Source organism: Phyllopteryx taeniolatus, chromosome 4 (genome assembly GCF_024500385.1).
Source record: "Phyllopteryx taeniolatus isolate TA_2022b chromosome 4, UOR_Ptae_1.2, whole genome shotgun sequence".
NCBI classification, from domain to species: Eukaryota; Metazoa; Chordata; class Actinopteri; order Syngnathiformes; family Syngnathidae; genus Phyllopteryx; species Phyllopteryx taeniolatus.
The window spans coordinates 33,472,964-33,499,598 of NC_084505.1; the positions used below are offsets into that span (position 1 = coordinate 33,472,964).

The window sequence follows — 26,635 nt, forward strand, 5'->3', positions numbered from 1 at the left end:
CCAGTGAGAGTTGGAGGTCATGGCTTGATGAAGCCAACAGAACCACATCATCTGCAAAAAGCAGAGCTGCAATACTGAGGCCACCAAACCGAACGCCCTCTACTCCTCGGCTGCGCCTTGAAATTCTGTCCATAAAAGTTGTGAACAGAATCGATGACAAAGGGCTCCCGCTGGGGACTCCATTGTTCTGCTGGGGGACTTCAATGCTCATGTGGGCAATGACAGTGAGACCTGGAAGGGCGTGATTGGGAGGAACGCACCCCCCCCCCCGATCAGAACCCGAGTGGTGTTCTGTTGTTGGGCTTCTGTGATCATCACAAATTTTCCATAACGAACACCATGTTCAAGCATAAGGGTGTCCACACGTGCACTTGGCACCAGGACACCCTAGGTCGCAGTTCGATGATCGACTTTGTGGTCGTGTCATCGGACTTGCGGCCGCATGTCTTGGACACTCGGGTGAAGAGAGGGGCGGAGCTGTCAACTGATCACCACCTGGTGGTGAGTTGGCTCTGATGGTGGGGGAAGATGCCGGTCCGGCGTGGCAGGCCCCAAACGTATTGTGAGGGTCTGCTGGGAACGTCTTGCAGAATCCCCTGTCAGAAGGAGTTTCAACTCCCACCTCCGACAGAACTTTGTTTTCACATACAAACAAACAACCATTCGCACTCACATTGACACCTACGGGCAATTTAGAGTTTTCAATTAACCTACCAAGCATGTTTTTGGGATGTGGGAGGAAACCAGAGTGCCCGGAGAAAACCCATGCAGGCATGGGGAAACCATGCAAACTCAGAATCAGAATCATCTTTATTTGCCAAGTATGTCCAAAACACACAAGGAATTTGTCTCCGGTAGTTGGAGCCGCTCTAGTACAACAGACAGTCAATTTACAGAACACTTTGGAGACATAAAGACATTGACAAAAAACAACAACAAACAACAATTGTGCAAAAAGATGCAGAGTCCTCTAGCACTTAGAGCAGTTCGAATGGCTAATATCGCAATAGTCCGGTGCAATGACCATTGTGCAAAGGGCACTGAGACTTCAAGGAGTGTATGCGGTTTAAAGTGACGAGTAGTGCGATAATCTGGGACAATGGTTGTGCAAATGTTACAGATACTCTTCAATCAGTGTGCAAATGGAGCAGATGCTACTCTGGCATGAGTGGCCACTATATGCAAATAGTGCAGCACGGCGAGACAACTACAGTGAGTGCACGAGTAATACATAATTGGCCCCACAGAAGTGTGACAACAAACTCAAGTCAAAAAATTGCCAGCTTGTTGTAATGGAATTATAAGTTAGCTGTTTAAGAAGTTGATTGCAAGAGGGAAGAAGCTGTTGGAATGTCTACTAGTTCTAGTTTGCATTGATCGGTAGCGCCTACCTGAGGGAAGGAGCTGGAAGAGCTGGTGACCGGGGTGGGGAGGGTTCGAGAGGATTTTGCACGCCCTTGTCTTAGTTCTGGCAGCGTGCAAGTCCTCAAGGGTGGGTAATGGGGTACCGACAATCCTTTCAGCAGTTTTGATTGTCCGTTGCAGTCGGAGTTTGTCCTTTTTTGTAGCAGCACCAAACCAGACTGTGATGGAAGAACACAGGACTGATTCAATTACCGCTGTGTAGAACTGTCTCAGCAGCTCCGGTGGCAGGCCGTGCAGCACCTGCCAAGGACCCCAGCCGCTGCAGCCACAGTGAGGGAGATCCAGGAGAGGACTGCACCTTGTACACTAGAAGGTGAGGTCAGTGTGCGTGTGTGTGTATAAGTGTATGAGAGTGTGTTGTGTGTGTCTTGGGATCACCAAAAAGACACCATAGTAAAGTAATCATGGTCCTCTTGTTTCTAGGTTGCTGCTGGAGGGAAAAAGGAAGAGGAAGAGGTGCCATGTCTGCAGGCCATCTGATGATGTCAAGACAAGCATGACCTGTGCGAAATGTGCAAAATTAATTTGCACAAAGCACAGTGTGATGACATGTCGCTCGTGTGTTGTGTAGATGTACAGACAGACACACACACACCTTGTTATATTGCTATTGCTTGTTATTTTGTTCATTTCTGTTTCACAAACAGTGCATGTCTCTCAAACAAAATGTAAATGTTATGTTTCAATTTTATGTAAAACTATTGTGTTTTATATGTTGGTCTTTCAAAAGTAATAAAGTGGTGAAACAATAAAAAAAAGTTTTGTTTTTTTAAAATGAAAAACGAGTGAATTATCCTAATTAAACCATTACGTGTGAGAGGTAAGGAACACGATTGCATTAAATATTGATAGAATAGTTAATAATGGAGTTATTAATGAAATATTAACAACGCTTATTGGGAATCTTTTGGTTTGGGACATCTTTTGGATAATTAAACATGCACTGGGTTAACTTGACCCGGGAACATCATTGATGTCCCTGACAAATGAACATAACAGGAGGGCTAAATGATGTGCCTGGTGTGTCCAAAATCTGTTTCTTTTGGTTTGCTTCATATGATATGACCTCCCCATGGGTTTCTGGGCATTTGTTGAAACATGTCTGCCGTCTGCTGTATGGCAAGTGTTAGGCTAGCTCAGAGAGGCACCCTGACTGAGGGATTTAATTTAGTCCCCATACCCTGCAGCCCATCAACAAGTTCATGTGTACTGAACTACCTGGTTCTCTGATTAAAGAAGAGAGACCTTGCAGACCGCTACGAAGTCCCCTAGACAACAGTCAGCCAGATCGTTATATCGTAAAGCAACTTTCTGTACACTGTACTCGGTTCAGTGAGGATCTGGATACCCCAGGAGCAGAGAGAGAAACATATGCCAGCAGCTTTTGAGGACTACTCTGACACTATTGCCATCCTTGACAACACTGAGTTGAGGTGTCAAAGCCGATCCTCTCCTCTTCTCCAGAGTGAGGTTTTTTTTTTTTTTTTTTTTTTTTTGTACTACAAGTCCCCACTCCACTCTGAAAGGCCTCGTTGGAATTGCTCCACATGGGGCAGTCACATTTGTTTCTGCACTGTACGCTGGATCTATCAGTGACAGAGTAATTACACAAGAATTTGGTCTCTTATCTGTGTTAAACCCTCAGGTGGCTGCCATCGTACATAAAGGTTTTCTCATAGATGAAACTGGACCATGCAAAATTTAAAAGCAAGCCTTTCTACCTGGAAGATCTCAAATGTCAGCTGTGACAGGGAGACTGAGGCCATTGCAGCATTCAGCGGGTCAAGGAGCACAAATTATTTGATTCTGAAATTCCCCTTGGGTATTTTGGCAGAATCATTCTCAACACTGTGGCTTGTCTGCTAACAAATTATGAGAATGGGCCTCTCATTCAAGCTAAAATCCTGGATTGGTCATGGGCCATGTTAAAAACGTCTGGCACCAGTGGAAATTCAGCTACTGTGGGTTGAAGGCGAAGGAAATGTGGAAAGCTGGCACTTAGGCAGAAAGACAAGAAGAAAGCACAGGCCCTAGAACTGAATGTCGGGACTTTGAATGTTGGGACTATGACAGGAAAAGCTTAGGAGTTGGTTGACATGATGATTAGGAAAGAGGTTGACATTGTGTGTCCAGGAGGGCAGGTAGATAGGCAGTAAGGCTAGAATTTTAGGGTTAAAAATAATTTACCAAGGTATAGATGGTAAAAGAAATGGAATAGGTGTTAATTTAAAGAGTTAGCTAAGAATGTCTTGGTGAAAAGACTGTCAGATCAAGTGATTAAGCTGAAGCTTAAAATTGAGGGTGTTATGTAAAATGTGACTATTCCCCACAGGTTGTTGCCCATCCCTACCTAGAGGTGAAAGAGAAATCCTTGAAGGAGCTAGATGAAGTAGTTGTGACTCCCAGACAGCGAGAGAGTCGTGATGCAGATTGTAATGGACATGTTGGTGAAGGAAACAGGGGTGAAGAAGAAGTGATGGGTAAATTTGGCATCCAGGAAAGGAACTTGGAGGGACAGATGGTGGTCGACTTTGCAAAAAGGATGGAAAAGGCTGGAGTGAACACCTTCCTCTAGAAGAGGCAAGAACATAGGGTGACCTAAAAGAGCAGCAGTAGAAGCACGCAGGTGGATTACATTTTGGTCAGACGATGTAATCTGAAGGTAGTGACTGACTGTAAGGTAGTGGTAGGGGAGAGTGTGGCTCGACAGCATAAGGTGGTGGTGTGTAAAATGTCTCTGGTGGTGGTTTGGAGGAAGATAAAGAAGACAAAGGCAGAGCAGAGAAGCAAAGCAGAGTTTCCATTTTTAATTTACCATAATGCTGGTTGAATCGGGTAATCTGGGAGTATAGACTTGGCATGTCTCTTGATTTGAGTAATCTCTTCAGGAACCTGAACTGAAAATATGTGACCTTCCCTTACACTCAGGATGGGGGAGTTAAGAAATTTTTTTTTTCCCCATCAACCTAAAGCACTTAGATCAAACAATAACTACTTCTGAGTCCTTCTTTAAAACTGTTTTACAAAGGATTATAATTCAAGACACTGTGTTACAGGAAAAAAATGGCAAATATGATGATATATAAAGTAACATTAGCACTCGGCACCAAGGTAATACATGGTAAACAATAAAATAAACTGTGTGCTTACCTTCACAGTTATGAACGTAATTTGCCACGTACAGCATTTGTCCTTCCTGGCAGCTAAGGTGGATAAATTGGCTTGCGTCGTTGAGGGAAATAGGCGCCAAGTCTAGCAGTGATCTTGTAAATACGGAAGTATGTGTGGTGGATATGTCATTTGAACCAGAAAGTGTGTGGCATAAGGCCCATGATCGCAAGCTTTACTATTTAATCCACAGTTACGGTTATTGTTGTAAACCAAAACACGTGTATGCTTTATATACTGTATTTGCATGGCTTGGTACGTCGCTCACGAAAAACCCGGAAATGTACTTCCAGCAGTGTGTGAAAGCTTATTTCTACGACGTTATCCTCCATGAAATGAGCCCGACACAACACAATTTTGGTTCCAAAATGCTTGGGAATTTCTCCCAAAATAAATTTAAGCCATTCCTCAACTCCTTTCAGGTTGGCAGGTGATGCAAAGCTTTGCACAAAGATGCAGCCACGTTGTCGCTTTGCCATTGTTCCTGAGATGATGACAAAGTGGACACGCACTTGAATAATGAGTGTCGTTTCTATGGCATAACAATGGCGAATTCAAATCCACCTCAGTTGCCAGCAGTTTGGTGTTCAAAGGCTTTTGCATTCAATTGACAAACCACATAATGTCTAACTTAAGCTGTCTCTGACAAGAGGCAGGGTACACCCTGAACTGGTCGCCAGCCAATCACAGGGCACATAAAAACAAACAACCATTCGCACTCACATTCACACCTAGAAGCAATTTAGTCTTCAATTAATCTACTGTGAATGTTTTTGGAACGTAGGAAGAAACCGGAGTACCCAGAGAAAACCCACGCAGGCACGGGGAGAACATACAAACTCCACACAGGCAAGGCCGGATTTGAACCCGGGTCCTCAGAACTGTAAGGCAAACGTGCTAACCAGTTGTCACCGTCCCGCCTGGTCACAGACTCGTTTTGATCGTTATGCATAAAAGTGGGGGCGCGAGGCCGGATTTGAACCCGGGTCCTCAGAACTGTAAGGCAAACGTGCTAACCAGTTGTCACCGTCCCGCCTGGTCACAGACTCGTTTTGATCGTTATGCATAAAAGTGGGGGAAAAAATGGATTTTGATGGGATTTTTAATATTATATGTGGCACTGACTATGTAATGAAAAAACAGAACTAATCATTGTTATTTTCCAAGTGCAGAAGTACTTTTGAACCTAACTGTATTTTACTGATCCCACAAAGAAACAGCACAACATTGTACTTAGCCTCTCCCCTCCGTATCGATTTTCTTTCAGTGTATACTAGTTTATCAGTTCATGTTGATAATTTTACAACACTGTTGCTTTGTATGTAATAGAATGCAGCAAATGAAGTTCAAATTCCCTGTTTTCTAAATCCCACTGCAAAGATCCAGAACATCCAGTTGGAGAGAGAGATGGCGTTGGCGTCAAATCGCAGCCTTGCGGAGCAAAACCTGGACATGAGGCCACACCTGGAGTCCCGAAGAGAGGTTCTGGTGGAGAGATACACGCAGCTCGAGGCTATCAGAGAAACCTACAGAGAACACTACTCCATTATAGGTATGCACAAGTAAAGGACGGAGTGAAGGACATCCTGAAACTATTTATCTCTGGATGGATTTAATAAAAAATTTCCCCTCAGAATTACACACATGGATTAAGAACTCACATGTGTGTAATCTACAATATAACTGCATTTTCCATGAAGATATTTCTATAATCGTAAGAGTGTTGTTTGAAGCTTTGAGGAAATAAAAGATGTTTCTATTAGGGATGTCCCAAGCCGATCATGTGATCGAAAATCAGGGCCTATCATGAGATTTTCAGGTGATCGAAATTGGGTGAAAAAGATCGATTTTATTCATTTTCTGACATTTCAAAGGTCACAAAGTTATAAAATAATCCCAAGATACAAATAGTTTACCAAATGGAACAGTAATAGGGTCATTTTATATTACACAATGTAACTTGTCAGTTATCTTTTTTAGTAGCGGTATAGAGTGACTGTAACTTCAGCCTTATGGGGGGCACAAGCCAGTACAAATTGTAGGCCGGTCCCAAGCCCAGAAAAATGCAGAGGGTTGCATCAGGAAGGGCATCCGGCTTAAAACTTTGCCAAACAAATATGTGCATCATCCAAAGATTTCTTTACCAGATCGGTCGTGGCACGGGTTAACAAAGTCCACCACCGGCGACGTTAACCTACAGGGCGCTGGTGGTAATTCAGCTACTGTGGGTCGAAGACCAAGGAGAGGTGAAAAGCGGGTTCTTAGACAGAAAGAGAAGAGTAATGCACAAAGCCTAGAACTTAATGTGGGAGCTTTGAATGTTGGGACTTGGGAGTTGGTTGACATGATTATGAGGAGAAAGGTTGATATATTGTGTGTCCAGGAGAGCAGGTAGAAAGGCAGTAAGTCTAGAAGTTTCGGGTTAGGGTTCAAATTATTTTACCATGCTATAGATGGTAAGAGAAATGTAATACGGGTTATTTTAAAGTAAGAGTTGGCTAAGAATGTCTTAGAGGTGAAGAGTGTCAGATCGAGTGATGAGGCAGAAACTTGAAATTGCTCGTGTTACGTAATAATGTAATTAGTGTCTATGCCCCACAGGTAGGATGTGACCTAGAGGTAGGGTTGGGCATCGTTTCAATTTGAGTGATTCCGGTGCCGATTACGGTTCCTCATTTCGATTCCAGCTCCAAACGATTCTCAATTCCGATTCTTTTAGGGGGCTGGGTCAAAAATGTTTGCATGGTTTAAAAAAGGGTGTCCAAATTAGGCGAAATTTTCTTAGCAGCCCACAGCATAAACTAAAAAGAACATATAACCAGTATCAATATCAAACCTATTTACTAAAAGGCAATGTGTGTGGAACTAACCCAATTGACTTAATATTCATTAGTGATTATTTCAGTGAAATGTTAAGTATAGCATTGTTAAAATAGTTATTTGGGACCGTTTTATCACGTCATATGGTTTATATCTGCAAGTTTTAACCTGACGTCCTGTTTTTAGCTTGTAGCCTTTTATTTTTAAGGGCACGCACTGGAACTCAGCATTTTGGCATGAAAAGTAACTTCACACGACACCAGCGAATTTTGAAAACGAAAGTAATGGAACCAAATGCAATAAAAGGTTGACTCTTTTACCTACCCACCGATAAGGCACAAAGTTAATGTTTGTGATACTGTGAGACAAAGTTTATGTGAATTTTGTCGCAATTCATTGTAACGTAACGTTGCTTGTTTGACCTTTGGTGAAGTTTTAGCTCAATGTTAAGCTTTTTTTTTCTGTCATCTGCTCTTACGTTGGTTTGAAGACTAAAATAAACGCTAAAATCCATCAGTGCAAAAGTGCAACCAACCGTTTACCTTGTTAACTGCCTCAATGTTGGGATAGACATATTTTATTGTTTCACTCAACCAATTGACTTGACTGAAGTTCCGCGTGGCATAGGCTGAGGCTCGGAGCGGGAGGGAGAACGTCAGACATTTACACATCGTGAAAGTCTCCTTTGCACAAGATAATCTTATTCCAAGTGTTGCACTGAGGCGATTGGTCATTTATTTTCACAAAGTTAAGACACACTTTTATTTGCTGCCACCATTGAGCACAAGCGCGTCTTCGTGCGCATTCTTCTTCACTGGCTTTCGCAACTCTCTTCTTCGGGATCGGCGGACTGCAAGGCATCGAAACCGGAAACCAAAATTTTAAAATTTGAACGATTCTGGGAGAACCGGAACGTTAGTCCCGGTTCCAATTTGTTCTCGATACCCATCACTACCTAGGTGTGAAAGAAAGATTATGGAAGGAGCTAGACGAAGTAGTTCTGAGCATCCCAGACAGATAGAGTCATGATTGGTGCAGACTGTAATGGACATGTTTGTGAAGGAAAACAGGGAAGATGAAGAAGTGATGGGTAAATTCGGCATCCAGGAAAGGAACTTGGAGGGACAGAAGGTGGTAGACTTTGCAAAAAGGATGGAAATGGCTGAAGTAAACACTTTCTTCCAGAAGAGGCAGGAACATAGGGTGAGAGCTGAGGTAGAAGCATGCAGGTGAATTACATCTTGTGCAGACAATGTAATCTGAAGGAGGTTACTCACTGTAAGGTAGTGGTAGGGGAGAGTGTGGCTAGACAGCATAGGATGGTGGTGCGTAAAATGACTCTGGTGGTGTTTGGGAGGAAGATGAAGAAGACAAAGGCAGAGCAGAGAACCATGTGGTGGAAGCTGAGAAAGGAAGAGTGTTGTGTGGCTTTTCGACAATAGGTGAGAAAGGCTCTCAGTGTAAAGGAGGAGATCCAGAAGACTGGACCATGACAGCCAAGGTGATCAGAGAGACAGGCAGGAGAGGGCTTGGTATATCTTCTAGTCGGAAAGAGAAGGAGACTTGGTGGTGAAACCTCAAAGTACAGGAAATCATACAAGGAAAGAGGTTAGCTAAGAAGTGGGACAGGAGAAAGGAATACATGGAGATGTGACAGAGGACAAAGGTAGAGGTAGCAAAGGCCAAGCAAGAAACATATGATGACGTATGCCAGGTTGGACACTAAAGAAGGAGAAAAAGATCTATACAGGTTGTCCAGACAGAGGAATAGAGATGGGAAGGATCTACAGCAGTTTAGGGTGATGAAGGATCGAGATGGAAATGTGATGACTGGTGCCAGTAGTGTGCTGGGCAGATGGAAAGACTACTTTGAGCAGTTGATGAATCAGGAAAATGAGAGAGAAGGGAGAGTAGAAGAGGGCAGTGTGGTGGACCAGGAAGTCACAATGAATCGTAAGGGGGAAGTTAGAAAAGTATTTGGTCCTTATGACATACAGTGCCAACAGAAAGTATTCACACCCCTTCACATTTTCCACATTTTGCTGTTACAGACTGAATCTAAAGCTGATTTGAGTATAGTTTAAAAAAACAAAAAAATATACATAAAATATCTCACAATGACAAAGTAAAAACATTTTCAGACATTTGTATAAATTTATAAAAAATGTAAGCATTCAAATATAATAGGTACATAAGTATTTACACCCGTTGCTATGACACTCAAATTTAACCTCAGGTGCATCTGATTTCCACTGATCATCTTTGAGATGCTTCTACAACTTGAATGGAGTTTACAGTGGGTACGGAAAGTATTCAGACCCCCTTAAATTTTTCGCTCTTTGTAAAATGGCAGCCATTTGCTAAAATAATTTCAAAATCAGACAAGATGACGCCTACCAGTGTGGTCGCCTCGGTTACGCGCTCTCTAGTATTGTTTTTGTGTTTTTCTTTCGTCTTTGGAGACATTACACGACTCACTTACACAAGGGGAGACTTGCTAACCATCAAGGATGCTACTCCGGACTTTCTTTCACAAAATTTTACAAATCCGCTCAGTTTTTTCAGAATCAGAATCATCTTTATTTGCCAAGTATGTCCAAAACACACAAGGAATTTGTCTCCAGTAGTTGGAGCCGCTCTAGTACAACAGACAGTCCCCGAGTTACTCACCGGAGCGTCGACCGCGGTCTTCGGCGCCTGGAGGCAAAGGCGACGCCACAGAGGGAAGCGAGCCGGCATCCAGGTGAAACTCTGCAAGAGAGGATACAGATTGGCGTTCCCGTCGATCCACCTCACAAATGTACGCTTCCTACCCAACAAAATGGACGAGCTTCATCTTCTGATAAAGACCAGTAAAGACTTCGGACGTTCCGCCGCCATGTGCTTTACAATTGAGGTTGTACCCGATGGTGCCGTCATGCTTCCGGGCTTTCATCTTCACCAGGCAGACCACGACATGGAATCATCGAGGAAAACAAAAGAAGGCGGGATATGCTTCTATATCAACAAAAAATGGTGTACGGACGTCACAGAGCTCAGCACACACTGCAGCCCGCATTTGGAGTCGCTGTTTTTGAACTGTAGCCATTCTACTCACCGCGTGAGTTCGCATCATTCGTTCTCGCTGGTGTCTATATTCCGCCTCAAGCTAGCATGAACGCCACACTGCTAATGCTCGCCGAACAAGTCAAAGAAATTGAAGAAAAACACCCGGACTCACCCCTCATTATTCTCGGGGACTTTAACAAAGCTAAACTCAACCACAAACAAGCAGCACATTGACTGTCCTACCAGGGAAAATAACATTTTGGACCACTGCTATACTACGCTAAAAATCGCATACCGTGCCAAACCTCGTGCAGCACTGGGCTCGTCTGATCACTGCTTAATTCACTTAATACCGACATACAGGCAAGAACCTAAATGTGTGAAGCCTACAGTGAAAAAGTGGACCAATGAAGCAAAGATGGAACTTCAAAGCTGTTTAGACTGCAAAGACTGGAGTGTCTTTGAAGATTCAGCTGGCAGCCTGGATGAATATACGGACACTGTCTCATCCTACATCAGTTTCTGTGAAGAGGTGTGTGTACTAACAAAGTCATTTCGCACATTCAACAACAACAAGCCGTGGTTCACTGCCAAACTTACCTGCCAACTTCGCCAAGCTAAGGAGGACGCACATCAAAGCGGGTACAGGGCCATGTATAATCGAGCTAGAAACCAGCTGACTAAAGAAATTAACATTGCAAAGAGGAACTATGCAGCAAAGTTAGAAAAACAGTTTAGCGCTAACGACCCTAAATCAGTCTGGCATGCATTCCAATCGCTGACAAATTACAAGCGACGATACCCCCCAAGCTGAGAACAATAGCACACTAGCCAACACCTTCTACTGGAGATTTGAAAAGGACACTTTCACACCCCACACCCACCCGGCCACACCACCGACCACAATCACACATCTGACTTATGCGTTAACCATCCATGAACAGGATGTGAGACGCATCTTCAAACAACAAAAGATTAACAAAGCGGCAGGCCCAGACCATGTGTCCTCATCCTGCCTCAAAGTCTGCGCCGACCAGCTCGCTCCAATCTTCACTCAGATCGTCAATAGCTCTCTGGAACTGTGCAAAGTACCATCCTGTTTCAAACGCTCCACCATCATTCCAGTCCCCAAGAAACCTGCAATCTCAGGTCAAAATGACTACAGGCCTGTCGCCTTGACATCTGTAGTCATGAAGTCCTTTGAACATCTCGTGCTGGACCACCTCAAGAGCATCACAGGCCCCCTGCAGGACACCCAGCAGTTTGCCTACCGAACAAACAGGTCTGCGGATGATGCAGTCAACATGGGACTGCACTTCATCCTAGAACGCCTCAACAGTGCAGGGACCTACGCAAGAATCTTGTTCGTGGACTTCAGCTCAGCGTTCAACACCATCATCCCTGAACTCCTTTCCTCCAAGCTTCTCCAGCTCAGCGTCTTACCTGCCATCTGCCAGTGGATTTACAGCTTCCTGACGGGCAGGACACAGCAAGTGAGGCTGGGAGAGACCACCTCATCCACACGCAGTATCAGCACTGGGGCGCCCCAAGGTTGTGTCCTCTCTCCGCTGCTCTTCTCTCTCTACACGAACGACTGCACCTCAGCGCACCCAGCTGTCAAACTCCTGAAGTTTGCAGATGACACCACTGTCATCGGCCTCATCAAGGACGGTGACGAGTCTGCATATCGACAGGAAGTGGAGCGGCTGAAGCTGTGGTGCGACCGACACAACCTGGAGCTGAACACGCACAAGACTGTAGAGATGATCGTGGACTTCAGGAGGCATCCTTCGCCACAGCTGCCCCTCACGCTGTCCAGCTGCCTCGTGTCAACTGTCGAGGCCTTCAAGTCCCTGGGAATTAGTCTCTCAGGACCTGAAGTGGGCAATCAACATCAACTCCGTCCTCAAAAAGGCCCAGGAGAGGATGTACTTCCTGGGGCTTCTGAGAAAGCACAGCCTGCCACAGGAGCTGCTGAAGCAGTTCTACACAGCGGTCATCGAATCAGTCCTGTGTTCTTCCATCACAGTCTGGTTTGGTGCTGCTACAAAAAAGGACAAACTCCGACTGCAAGGGACAATCAAAACTGCTGAAAGGATAGTCGGTAACCCCCTACCCACCCTTGAGGACTTGCACGCTGCCAGAACTAAGACAAGAGCGTGCAAAATCCTCTCGGACCCTCCACATCCCGGTCACCAGCTCTTCCGGGTCCTTCCCTCAGGTAGGTACTATCGATCAATGCAAACTAGAACTAGCAGACATTCCAACAGCTTCTTCCCTCTTTCAATCAACTTCTTAAACACCTAACCTACAATTCCATTGCAACATGCGGGCAATTTTTTGTCTTTTTGTCTTGAGTTTGTTGTCACATTTGTGCTGGGCCAATTATATATTACTCGTGCACTCACTGTAGTAGTCACTGTAGTAGTCTGTTGTTGACCAATACTGGCCACTCATGCCAGAGTAGCATCTGCTCCATTTGCGCACTGACTGAGGAGTATCTGCAACATTTGCACAATCAACATCGTCCCAGATTATCGTACTACTCGTTTGAAGTCTCGGGGCTCTTTGCGGAATTGTCATTGCACCGGATGATTGCAATATTAGTCATTCGAACTACTCTAAATGATCGAAGAGTCTGCATCTTTTTGCACAATTGTCAAAAAAAATAATAATCTGGCATTACCAGATAACTTCTTCTTTTCCTTTCGGCTTGTCCCGTTAGGGGTCACCACAGCGCGTCATCCTTTTGCATGTAAGCCTATCTCCTGCATCCTCCTCTCGAACACCAACTGCCATCATGTCTTCCCTCACGACATCCATCAACCTTCTCTTTGGTCTTCATCTAGCTCTCTTGCCTGGCAGCTCCATCCTCATCATCCTTCTACCAATATACTCACTATTTCTCCTCTGGATGTGTCCAAACCATTGAAGTCTGCTCTCTCTAACTTTGTCTCCAAAACTTCGAACCTTGGCTGTCCCTCTGATGAGCTCATTTCTAATTTTATCCAACCTGGTCACTCCGAGAGCGAACCTCAACATCTTCATTTCTGCCACCTCCAACTCTGCTTCCTTTTGTCTCAGGGATTGAACCCCGGTCCTCAGAACTGTGAGGCAGACGCTCTAACCAGTCGTCTACTGTGCCGCCTATTATTATTTCCTTATTTTTATTTATTTATTTAATTATTTTACTAATTATTTTTGACAATTGTGCAAAAAGATGCAGAGTCCTCTAGCAATTAGAGCAGTTTGAATGACTAATATAGCAATAGTCCGGTGCAATGACCATTGTGCAAAGGGCGCCGAGACCTCAAGGAATATATGCAGTTTAATGTGACTAGTAGTGCGATAATCTGGCACAATATCGATTGTGCAAATGTTGCAGATACTCCTCAGTCAGTGTGTAAGTGGTGCAGATGCTACTCTGGCATGACTGCCCAGTATTGGTCAACAACAGATATGCAAATAGTGCAGCGTGGTGAGTGCACGGGTAATGTAAAATTGGCCCGACAGAAATGTGACAACAAACTCAAGACAAAAAATTGGCAGCATGTTGCAATGGAATTGTAAGTTAGCTGTTTAAGAAATTGATGGCAAGAGGGAAGAAGGTGTTGGAATATCTGCTAGTTTTAGTTTGCATTATTTGGTAGCACCTGAGGGAAGGAGCTGGAAGAGGTGGTGGCCAGGATGTGGAGGGTCCGAGAGGATTTTGCACGCTCTTGTCTTAGTTCTGGCAGCATACAAGTCCTCTGTAGGTGGGTACTGGCAATCTTTTCAGCAGTTTTGATTGTCCGTTGCAGTCGGAGTTTGTCCTTTTTTGTAGCAGCACCAAACCAGACTGTGATGGAAGAACACAGGACTGATTCGATGACCGCTGTGTAGAACTGTCTCAACAGCTCCTGTGGCAGGCCGTGCTTCCTCAGAAGCCGCAGGAAGTACATCCTCTGCTGGGCCTTTTTGAGGATGGAGTTGATGTTGATCGCCCACTTCAGGTCCTGAGAGACTGTAATTCACAGGAACTTGAAGCTCTCGATGGTTGACACAAGGCAGATGGACAGCGTGAAGGGCAGCTGTGGCGAAGGATGCCTCCTGAAGGAGGCCACTGTGCTCTTAGGAACCTTAAGTGCAGCAGAAATCTTTTTGTAACCTTAGCCAGATCTGTGCCTTGCCAAAATTCTGTCTGTGAGCTCTTCAGGCAGTTCCTTTGTCTTCATGATTCTCATTTTCTCTGCCATGCACTGTGAACTGTAAGGTTTTATTTAGACAGGTGTGTGGCTTTCCTCATCAAGTCCAATCAGTATAATCAAACACAGCTGGACTCCAATAAAGGTGTAGAACCATCTCAAGGATGATCAGAAGAAATGGCCAGCACCCGAGTTAAATATGAGTGTCACAGCAAAGGGTCTGAATACATATGGCTGTGTGATATTTCAGTTTTTCTTTTTAATAATTCTGGAAAAATGTCAACAATTCCGTTTTTTTTCTGTCCGTATGGGGTGCTATGTGGACATTGAGGGAAAAGTTAAATGATTTTGGCAAATGGCTGCAATATGAAAATATGAATTATTGGATTTAAGATAACAAGACCTTTTTCCCGCTTTGCATTGTCCCATGCTCATCCTCTTTAATCCCTGTAATGAATGTTTCAAATGTTATGTGATTGTTGAAAACACTGCTATTTTCAATGTAGTGGAGTGAAACATTTCCTCTGGTTCAGTTGACAACAGATTTGACGTCAGACATTCAAGTTTGCAGCAATACAGTCACTAGTGGCGTTCATGTAAAGTTCTTAAAATATTAACTCCCAGCCAAGTCCGGTAAAGAGTTTAATGAACCCGAGTCTGCAGTGCCATACCGTCGCCAGTGGGTGTCGCTGTTGCTCTGTCCAAACTCCCAGCTTGGCTGGCGGAGACTCCTTTGTTGGTGAAATCCTCCGGGCTGGCTGGTGGTGGAAGTTAATTATGTTAGTGTTCTAGTGCGAACTCTGCATCTTTGGTCTCCACTTTGATGCTCCAGGTGCTGGTAATTCCCTTAGTGTCGGCATGCCAAAGCAAATGTCTGTGTCATACCTCTGATGATCATAGCTGGTGATTCACTTAGCGTCTGTATGTGAAGTTGAATCTCGCCACCCTGTGGTTGTCTAGACTCGGGGAGACTGGGGTGCCGGGTGTCATCTTTCCATGGCGTGTACGCTACAATTTTTAAATGCTTACATTTTCATTTAATTTGCACAACTGTGTAGCGAATATGCCCTATCGAACACGTATCGACGGCACCGCTAAGAGCTGATGACCTTTGCATTCCTGCCTCATGACCCTCAAGCAGCCGGTCTGTTTTCATAAGACACAGAAAACCTAGTTTATATCAACTGGGCCATAAACTAATTAACAGTCCTCCCTCCCGGCCATTCTTACTGGCTTCTCCAACAAATACCTTTTTCTGTGGATTGATCTAATGAGCAAGAATTTCTGAAACCCTCTTTTCAAATGTGACAATTCGGGACAATGGCGACAATGGATATATTAGTTGGATAGGCCACAATGGAATTATTTATCACCGACCTTCGCAGGAGCTCAAATGAAGTACAATGAACCATCTGGGATCATTGGTGGAGCACAGGCGACACCCACTGGCGCTTGATTGTCAGTGCAAGCTGGAAATGACTATCCAAAGTTTTACTGGGTTAAATGTCTGTTTTGATATTTTTTTAACCCTGCACGAATGCTCCAAGTGTATATGTTGACACCAATGTCACCAATGACTGTTTTTTTCACAGGTCTGGAGTCAAATCTGTTCGTCAACCAAATAAAATGATTGTCTTTTAACTCAGACAACACGAAAATGTTACATCACGGACTTTGTGTTCTTAGCCACCAAATAAGATTGAAATACTCATTGCATATGCTAACCATGCTGTGTGAGACAATGCAAAAGGTGGGGATTGATTTTCTTATTTTAGATCCACGGATAACTTTAGAGTGAAATTCAATATCAGCGGTGTCTTCTGTCCTTCCAGCTGTGGTCTTTTGGGGTGACTCCCCTTTTTCTTGGTACAAAAGGCCAAATACTTTTGTTCTCTCTCGTTTTCCTGTTCGTGCGTGTGTGTGTGTGCACGCCACACATACAGCATCCTTGTCCCCAAAACCTGTGCAGGCTTTCAGTCACGCTCATTAAGAACAAGGAGAAACGATACTCAGGGTGAGCCGTAATATACTATTCTACTATACTATAGTATACTGCTCTGCAAAGCCTGATATCCAGTAACGTGAAAAAGTATTGCCTCCCTTCTCAAGTTCTTATTCATGCAGTTTCCCCACTTTGTTTAAGATCATCGAACAAATGTAAATATCAGACGGATATAATCCAAGTGAATTTAAAATGCTGTTTTTAAATGTTGATTGCATTCATGAAGGAAAAATATTCAGTTACCTCTGGTCAGGCATCGTTTGAATTTGAGCGATTCCGATTTAGATTCCGGTTCCTTATTTCGATTCCGGTTCCAACCGATTCGCGATTTCGATTCTTTTAGGGGGCTGGGTCAAATAAGGTTGCAGGATTTAAATAAATGGTGTCCAAATTATGAACATCCATTTTCTTAGCAACCTGCAGCATGGACTAAAGTGGGGTTCTTTATAACCAGTATCAATATCAAACCTATGAACTAAAAGCCAATGTGTGTGGAACTAACCCAATTGAGTTAATAGTCATTAATTAATGTTTCAGCTAAAAGTTAAATATAGCATTGTTGAAATAGATATTTGGGACTGTTTCATCATGTCAAATGGTTTATATGTGCAAATTTTAGCTTGACTTCCTGTTTTAAGCTAGTAGCCTTTTATTTTGAAGGGTACGCATCGGAACTCAGCGTTTTGACACAAAAAGTAACTTCACACGACACCGGTGATTTTTTTTTTTTTTTTTTTTATTAATTTTTTTTGGTTGTTTTACATTTTTTTAATGGATGGAACCATAGGGAGAGCCATTAGCCTCACATGGAGAACACATGGAACAGTGGTGAACCTTCGCAGGAGTGGCCAGACTACAAAGATTACACTAAGAAAACAGCAATGACTCAACCAGGAGGCAGTACAACTTCTCAAGAACTGAAGGCCTCCCTTGCCTCAGTTAAAGTCAGTGTTCATGACGGAACAATAAGGAAGAGACTGGGCAAAAATGGCATACATGGCATAGTTCCAAGGCGAAAACCACTGCTGACCAAAAATAACACAAAAGCTCATCTTACTTTTGCAAAAAAACATCTGAACACTTTTGGTAGAATATTATATGGACTGACAAGCTGAAAGTTCAGCTTTTTTGAAGTTGTGTATCTCTTTACATCTAGCGTAAATGTAACATAGCATTTCAGAAAATGAAGATCATACCAACAGTCAAACATGGTGGTGGTAGTGTGATGGTCTTGGGCTGTTTTTCTCCTTCAGGGCCTGGTGAACTTGCTGTGATTGATGGAAACATGAATTCTGCTCTTTAACCGAAAATCATGGCGAATGCTCAGCCATCAGTTTGTAACCTTAAGATGACACTTGGGTTCTGCAGCAGGATAATGATCCAAAACACACCAGCAAGTCAACTTCTGAATGGCTTAAAATAACAAAATGAAGGTTTTGGAGTGGCCTTGTCAAAGTAGAGACTTGAATCCGATTGAAATGCAATGACATGACCTTAAAAAGGCCGTTTATGCTGGAAAACCCTCAATTTTTGCAGAATGCAAACAATTCTCAAAGCAAAAGTGGGCCAAATATGTCCACAGAGATGTGAAAGACTTATTGGCAGTTATAGGAAACGCTTGATTTCAGTTGTTGCTGCTGAGGCTGGCCCAATCAGTTATGAGGTTTAGGGGGCCATTACTTTTTCACACGTGGCCAGGTAACTTTGAAGTTTTTTTTTTTTTCCTAAATAAATAAAATCCCCATTTACAAACAGCATTTTAAGGCCACTTGGGTTATATTTGTCCAATATTTACATTTGTTTGATGTTCTTAAACATAAAAGTGGGGAAACTATGCAAAAATATAAGAATTTGAGAAGGGGGCCAATACTTTTCCAAGGCACTATCAGTGTGGAAAAGGTTACAAAGCCATTTCTAAAGCTTTCCTGCGAGCAAGAGTGAGAGCCATTATCCACAAATGGCGAAAACATAGAACAGTGGTGGACCTTCCCATGAGTTGCCAGCTGACCAAAATTACCCCAAGAGTGCACCAACGACTCATCCAAGAGGTCACAGAGGACCCCACAACAACATGCAAAGAACTGCTGGCCTCAGTTAAGGTCAGTGTTCATGACTCCACCAATGGCCTTTGCATTCCTGCTTCCTGACCCAGCCAGCTGGCCTATTTTCACAAGACACAAGAAACCTGGTTCATTTCATTTGCAGCCATGAATTGATTGCAACTCTCCTCATAACTGGCACAGCATGATTGGCGGCGGAAGGAAGTGATTGATGACTGTTGAACAATGGAACAAGATCACCCCCCCAGTGGTGATTTGAGACACTGCCTGTGGACATTAAAATGACATTGAAGAATTCCCACGCTTGTAACAAACAAAACAAACCTTCATGAATATTTTAAATGTATACCTTGATGTCTGTATCATTAATGTCAATTTTACAGGTCCGGCTACGAGACTTTGAGAAGTGTTCCTCTTGATTTGAAGCCAAACAGTACGAAATGATATTGTATTGAACAATGAGTAGTTGATTTGCCAAGACTAAAGTTTAAACAATAATTTTATATGCTTGATCTATGAGTGAGAGACAGTTTCAAAGTTGTTGTTTTTTTAATATGATGAGTCTCAACTCGTACTTAGGGCGTGGCTCACGCAGCTGGAACAAAATTTAAACTGGAAACCCGAGTCGATGGGTATGGTCTTTTCCTCCGCCTCAGTTGGCACACAAAATTCATCAACCCTTCTTCTCGTGCTCTCTTGGCTCTCTGCTCTTCATGGCTAACATCTCTTAAGCTACGGGCCGGTTTAGGCCAATCCCTCCCCTTTTCTTTTTCCTTTGTTGTGTCACCAAATGGTGCGGGCGACCTCGGACCATGACGGCGACGCTGTCCGAAGCCTGCCGTGCGGCTTCCATCCGTTTTCCCAGGGAGTCACTTCTGCCATTCTTAACAGTTACGCCCGCAGTTGAGAGCAAGAGCGGGGTCCGCAACACGTTCAAACGGCAGGAAACGATACGAGCGCACCCTCAACGTGACAACAACTTTCTTTTTGCATCTCTTGTTTTTACTTTTTGTGCTGCATCTTCAACTAAAGCTGCCTCCGTTCCTCCTGAGACAACTCAGAAAGACCAGACCCGGCTACCAACATCATGAGTAAAACATTGCAGTGATTACTAGAAAGTACAAATTGGTGCATAGTAATGTCTTTCACCCTATATCTTCTTCTTTATGAATGTTTATCTGTACCTTGTGTTTTTGTAGTAAAGTCCCTCTGCATTGTTCCCTGTTACCTGTAGATTTAATAAAATGTTCTATAAAATTCCATTTCCTGTTGTGCTTTGTGTGTGTTTGAGTGAAACAGTAAAATCGCTGTAATGAAGCACTCTTATTTCATCTACGTAACAGCCTTCTAGATAACAGAGATTGGTAGAGGTTTTTTCGTCACTTTTCCTAAAATTTACGAATATAAAAAGAGACGTGGTGCCCGATACGAGAAAAAGATAGTTTGATTGTAACGTTAAACGTACATCAAGCTACACTGGAAGTAAACACAGGCGTTCACGTTCCTAAATTAATTACGCTTTTGTCCAAAACCAATATACGCTACACCACTATAAGAAAGAGACTGGGCAAAAATGGCCTGCATGACAGAGTTCCAAGATGAAAACCACTGTTGAGCAAAAAGAACATTAAGGCTCGTTTCAATTTTGCCAGAGGACATCTTGATGATCCCCAATACTTTTGGGAAAATACTCTTTGGTCTGACGAGACAAAAGTTGAACTGTTTGGAAGGTGTGTGTCCCATTACATCTGATGTAAAAATAACACCGGATTTCAGAAAAAGAACATCATAACAGTAAAATATGGTGGTGGTGGTATGATGGTCTGGGGCTGTTTTGCTACTTCAGGACCTGGAAGACTTGCTGTGATAAATGGAACCATGAATTCTGCTATCTACCAAAAAATCCTGAAGTGCGGCCATCTGTTCGTGACCTCTAGCTGAAAGGAACTTGGGTTCTGCAGTAGGACAATGATCCAAAACACACGAGAAAGTCCACCTCTGAATGACTGAAGAAGAACAAATTGAAGTGGCCTACTTGGAGTCCTGACCTGAATCCTTTTGAGATGCTGTGGCATGACCTTAAAAAGGCGGTTCATGCCCTCCAATGTAGCTGAATTACAACAATTCTGCAAAGATAAGTGGGGCAAAATTCCTCCACAGCGCTGTAAGAGACACTGCTAGTTATTGTAGGCGCTTGATTGCAGTTGTTGCTGCTAAGGGTGGCCCAACCAGTTATTCCGTTTTGGGGGCAATCACTTTTTCACACAGGGCCATGTAAGGTTTTGATTTTTTTTCCTCCCTTAATAATAAAAACCTTTTTAAAAACTGCATTTTGTGTTTACTTGTGTTGTCTTTCACTAATATTTAAATGAGAAACATTTACTGTCTCAAACATGAAAAAAAAAGAAACCAGTTATTCAGTTTTGGGGGCAATCACTTTTTCACACAGGGCCATGTAAGGTTTAGATTTTTTTTCCTCCCTTAATAATAAAAACCTTTTTAAAAACTGCATTTTGTGTTTACTTGTGTTGTCTTTCACTAATATTTAAATGAGAAACATTTACTGTGTCTCAAACATGAAAAAAAAAGAAACCAGTTATTCAGTTTTGGGGGCAATCACTTTTTCACACAGGGCCATGTAAGGTTTAGATTTTTTTTCCTCCCTTAATAATAAAAACCTTTTTAAAAACTGCATTTTGTGTTTACTTGTGTTGTCTTTCACTAATATTTAAATGAGAAACATTTACTGTGTCTCAAACATGAAAAAAAAAGAAATCAGGAAGTGGGCAAACACTTTCACGCCACTGTGTGTGCGTGTGTGTGTATTGTGTGCATCTCTGTTTTTCTGTGTATGCATGCATGTACATTTGTATTTTTGAGACAATTTGGATGCATACTCTTTTTTTTTTTTTTTTTTTTTTTTTTTTTTCTTAATGCATTGTGGATGTATCGGATCGGGACTCTGTATCGGCAGAGACTTAAAATTAAAGACTCAGACTCTGGTGCAAAAAAAAAAGGACATCCCTAATTTCTATAACTTAATTGAATCCACCTAGGGTTTGCCATCAAAAGATGAATATCAGACGAGAGCAACAATTAAGCTTTTATTCACAGGTATTTTAATCTGGATCAGATATAGAATAGCTGGAAAAAGTCACGATAGGACTCCTTCAGGTTGACTGCATCCCTCACCGCCGGTGTCCACCAACGGGTTTTGGGATGGCCGCCACAACACGCACCAACCACATTATGACCACAGTTCCAATTGAATGCCTCAACAATGGAACATGGCCCACTCGCACTCAATGTCCCGCACCTTACCCGGGGCGTGGTCGAAATTCTGACGGAGGTCGGAGTGAAAACTCTTTTTGGCAGAGGACTTTGCCAGACATTCCCAGCAGACCCTCACAATGTGCCTCATTCACTAACCATGCGTACGAACAGATTTGTGCTTAAATCGTGCGTACGCACGTTTGACGCACAACCCTGTGATTTATCAATGTTGGTACTTGTTTTTAGTTGTACTCTGTGAACAAATTTAGAACATCCTCAGACCTTGCTTACGCAAAAATAATGCGAAAATACACTATACTCCCAAAAGCAGGGGTCTCAAACTCAACTTACCAGGGGGCCCCTGGGGGTAGAGTCTGGGTGAGGCTGGACTGCATCAAATATTCCATTAAAAAAATAATAATAATAATAATAAAAAGTTTCAAGTATTTAAAAAAAAAAAAAAAAAAAAAAAAGCATGATGGATCCAATATTCTCAGTCCATCTATGACAGTTAAGAACATGAAAGTTTTTTTCTGAACATGAACGGTTCTACAGAACTAACATTTTTTTCTGAACATTAACGGTTCCTCAGAACATGAACCGTTTTTCTGAACATGAATGATTCTTCAGAACATGAACGGTTCTTCAGAACATGGGATCCTAATGCCTACCCCTTGGTGCCAGAGTCGTGGCAATCCTTCCTTTTCCACAGCTGAGCTATATTTGGCTTGAAGGACAATTCAGTTGAGACCCTCAGTATGGCTTGATGATTGTCAGTCAGTGTGGACCTGTGCTTTGACTTATTCAAGTTGATGGTGGGGAAGAGCTTTTCACACATACAGTATGTGTTCCCAAAAAGGCACATGGTCTGCTCAAACATCCTGGTAAGCTCAGGGAAGGTGCGATTCTCTTACAAATTGTCCAAGCTCATTTGCTTTTCCACTCACCTGACTGAACTTGGCTTTGAAATCAGAATTGCACTGCAATGAGCTCAATTTGAAGCACAGGAGGGTCATCCTGCACATTGAAGGAGAAGGGGTCTGCAAAAATTGGAACAGTGTCTCTTTGTCTTGAAGCAAAGCTAATTCATTTATATAGCACATTTCTTACACACGGTAACGCAATGTGCTTTACATGATTGAAAGCATTTAAAAACAAAGAAAAAAACAGTTTCTAAACTTTTCAAACATTGAACTCTGCAAGCCTGTAATCAAATTCCTCCTGTAGCTTTCCAATGGAATCGGCATACTTACCATTGAATGGTGTGCCGACATCCATGAGTGCCTTGCATACAGTGTAATGGCATATATTTTTTGAGAGAGCTGGGCTTTCCATAACACAAGTTTGGTAGAAAATGTGCTGAAAGTTGTCATAAGCAACACTGACTAGCTGCCCCTGGCTTTGTAACTTGTTAAGTGTATTCAGCTCCTGTGTAATGTCAACAAGAATAGCTAAGTGCAAGAGCCATTTGGGATCACTTACCACAGAAACAGCCATCCCATCCTTCTCCATGAAGGCTTTCACTTCTGCTCTCAACTCAGAAAACCTCTTCAAGATGTGTCCCCTGCTGAGCTAACATACCTCAGTGAAGTAGAGCACATCTTCTTATGCTCACTCTATTTCCGCCAAAAAGACGCAGAACTGTCGGTGGAAGCCCCTCGATCTGATATGGTTGACGTGTTTCAAAATGACAGACATCACATTGTCAAACTTTCGGCATTTGCTGCAGAGAGCCTGCTGAACAATGACCTACTCCACACCCTCCTCTTCGTTTTTTTTGTTTAGTTTTTTTAACTAGCGCCACCAGTCCATTTTCCTCCCCGTCATTGATGGCGTGCCATCGGTTGTTATTCCAGCATACCTCTTCCATGATAAACCAGCATCCACAATTGCATCACACAGCTTGCGGAATAACTCCTGAGCGGTTGTCTGGCCATGCATTGAAGTAACTGTCAACAACGCCTCCATCACTTCAAAATTATCAACACCACGGACGTATAATTGCAAGCTGTGTAGTCAGTGATGTCTATGCTCTCTCATCAAGAGCAACTGAATAGTAGAATAAGTTTGGCTTTCTCACGCAGTTGATTGTATAATGTTACCTAAGAGGTCAGAAATGCGCTCAGCCACTGTGTTGGTTAAAAGGCTGATGTTGCTAAACTGCCTCTTCTTTTCTGGACAGACTATACCAGCAGCCTGTAAAATGCAATTTTTAATAAACTATCTTTCTTTGAACGGCTTTCCTGCCTTTACAATAAAAAAAATCTTGTCTCCTCAGTAGACATTTTTTTTGTCTCCCAAATACTTCACATACTCCTTTGCATGTCTCGTCCAGTAATGACGTTTGATGTTGTATTCCTTCTGCACCGCAACTTTTTCCGTGCATTTGAGACACGTCGGGGTGCCCCTGTGCTCAACAAAAAAATATTCCTTTCCCACTTGTCCTGAACTTGACTGTGTTCATCGCTAACCCTTGTCGTCACGTCAGGTTTTGAGAAAGCCATGACTGTCACTTAGGAATAAATTTGCATCTAAGTTAAGTTTTGAATTCGTGTCACTAAAACTTGCCAGCAAACACCACCGGAAGCTGTCGCAACTCGCAAGACTAAGCTACGGAAGCCCATAAGTGACAAAATACGTGAACTACATACAGTAAAACGCCCAGGTCAATGATTGACGCAACGGCTCAGCAAAAAAGTGCGTGTGAGAAACACGGACGGGCCGCACTATCAATGCATTTTGATGCCAAGGTGGGGGCCGCAAAATATCGTTTGAGGTCTGGCCAAACGTATTCGCCCACCTGCCTTGACTCAGATAATAACTTAAGTGACATACCATTCCTAATTCATAGGGTTCAATATGATGTCGGGCCACCCTTTGCAGCTATAACAGCTTCAACTCTTGTGGGAAGGCCGTCCACAAGGTTTTGGCATTAATAAATTATATGAGAAAACCCCAATGCTGCTAAAGTGGCTGGAGCAACCCTGACTGAGTCTGATGTGTGTGTGTGTGTGCATCTACATGTTTGCGGGGTGTCACAGAGATCAGGGGGGCAGAGAACAGAAGAGGTAGAGGGGGCAGAGCAGGCAGAGAGTTCAGGTTCCTGACAGCCTGATGAATAAAACTGTCTTTGAGTCAGCTAGTCCTGGCCCGCAGACTCCGCAGTCTCCTCCCTGATGGCAGCAGACTGAAGAGGCTGTGTGACGGATGGGTGGCATACCCCGCTATGCGGAGGGCTTTGTGGGTGAGGCGGGTGCTGTAAATGTCCTGCAGGGAGGGAAGAGAGGTTCCGATTGTAGCGGACATGACACGCAAAAGACCCCAGCCTCGCACTACCGCCGCTCCGCGCCGTGGTAGACGTTAACTCCAGAGTCACACGCAGACTCTAAACGGATTAACACAATAAACTATCTTCAACAAGACACAGACATTTGCTTTGCTATGCCGTCGCTAAGTGTATCACCTCTGATTCACAACTCTATATAGTTTTCGGTTTATAGTCCGTAATGGTCTGAATACCTCACCACAGACTCCTGGTGTCACTGCTGTCACTGAAGCGGTGGGCGATCTTCCTGGAGTACTCTCTCTTGGCCTCCCTGATGCTACAGGACAGATTGGCCCAGGCTGTCCTCTGGCCCTCCTCATCCCCAGACCTAAAAGCCGCGTTGCGAACCTTCAGATTGGCATGGACAGTGATGGATTTAGTGGTGGTGATATCATCCATGCACTTGCTGATGTAGGCAATAAAAGTCTCTGTGTACTCCTGAAGGTCTTTGATGGAGTTGTAAGTGGCAGCCTGTTTGAACATGGTCCCGTCTGTCGTGGCCAAACAGTCTTTAAGTGCCTCAAGGGACCCTTCTGGCCACACTCGTACCTGTTTCCTAACTGGTTGGGAGACTTTAACCAGTGGTCTGTAAGCCACAAGGCTGGGTTACTGTCATTCCCAAATGCTTCCATGTTCTTATAATCCATCTGAGTCAACTGGAATATTTGAGAGTGAGTAAATTTCACGACTCGACTTCTTGCACAGGTGGCATCCTATCACAGTTCCACACTGGAATTGACTGAGCTCCTGAGAGCGACCCATTCTTTCACAAATGTTTGTAAAAACAGTCTGTATGCCTCGGTGCTTGATTTTATATACCTATGGCAATGGAAGATATAACACCTGATTCCGATTAGTTGAATGGGTGAGCGAATCTTCTTTTTCTTTCGGCTTGTCCCGCTAGGGGTCGCCACAGCGTGTCATCCTTTTCCATGTAAGCCTATCTCCTGCATCCTCTTCTCTAACACCAACTGCCCTCATGTCTTCCCTCACGTCATCTATCAACCTTCTCTTGGTCTTCCTCTCGCTGTCTTGCCTGGCAGCTCCATCCACATCATCCTTTTACCAATATACTCTCTCTCTCTCCTCTGGATGTATCCAAACCATCGAAGTCCGCTCTCTCTAACTTTGTCTCAAAAACATCGAACCTTGGTTGTCCCTCTGATATGCTCATTTCTAATCCTATCCAACCTGGTCACTCCTAGAGAGAACCTCAACATCTTCATTTCCACCACCTCCAGCTCTGGTTCCTGTCGTCTCTTCAGTGCCACTGTCTCTAATCCGTCTCTAATCCGTACATCATGGCTGGCCTCACCACTGTTTATACACT

The 26,635-nt window shown here is 43.4% G+C and overlaps 1 protein-coding gene across 7 annotated transcripts in view; it reads left to right on the forward strand.

Annotated features, from left to right (window-relative positions):
• vps37c (VPS37C subunit of ESCRT-I) overlaps window positions 1-26,635 on the forward strand; it is a 153,955-nt gene that overhangs the window by 57,369 nt on the left and 69,951 nt on the right. For 3 of the 7 annotated variants that reach the window (XM_061771916.1, XM_061771915.1, XM_061771917.1), the window contains exon 3: window positions 5,974-6,145. In XM_061771916.1, coding sequence (XP_061627900.1) covers window positions 5,974-6,145 — 172 coding nt within the window. Of the gene's footprint in view, window positions 1-1,571; window positions 1,744-1,848; window positions 2,826-5,973; window positions 6,146-26,635 lie in introns of those variants that run through there. The other 4 variants (XR_009788281.1, XR_009788280.1, XR_009788279.1 and 1 more) reach the window with 4 other exon arrangements.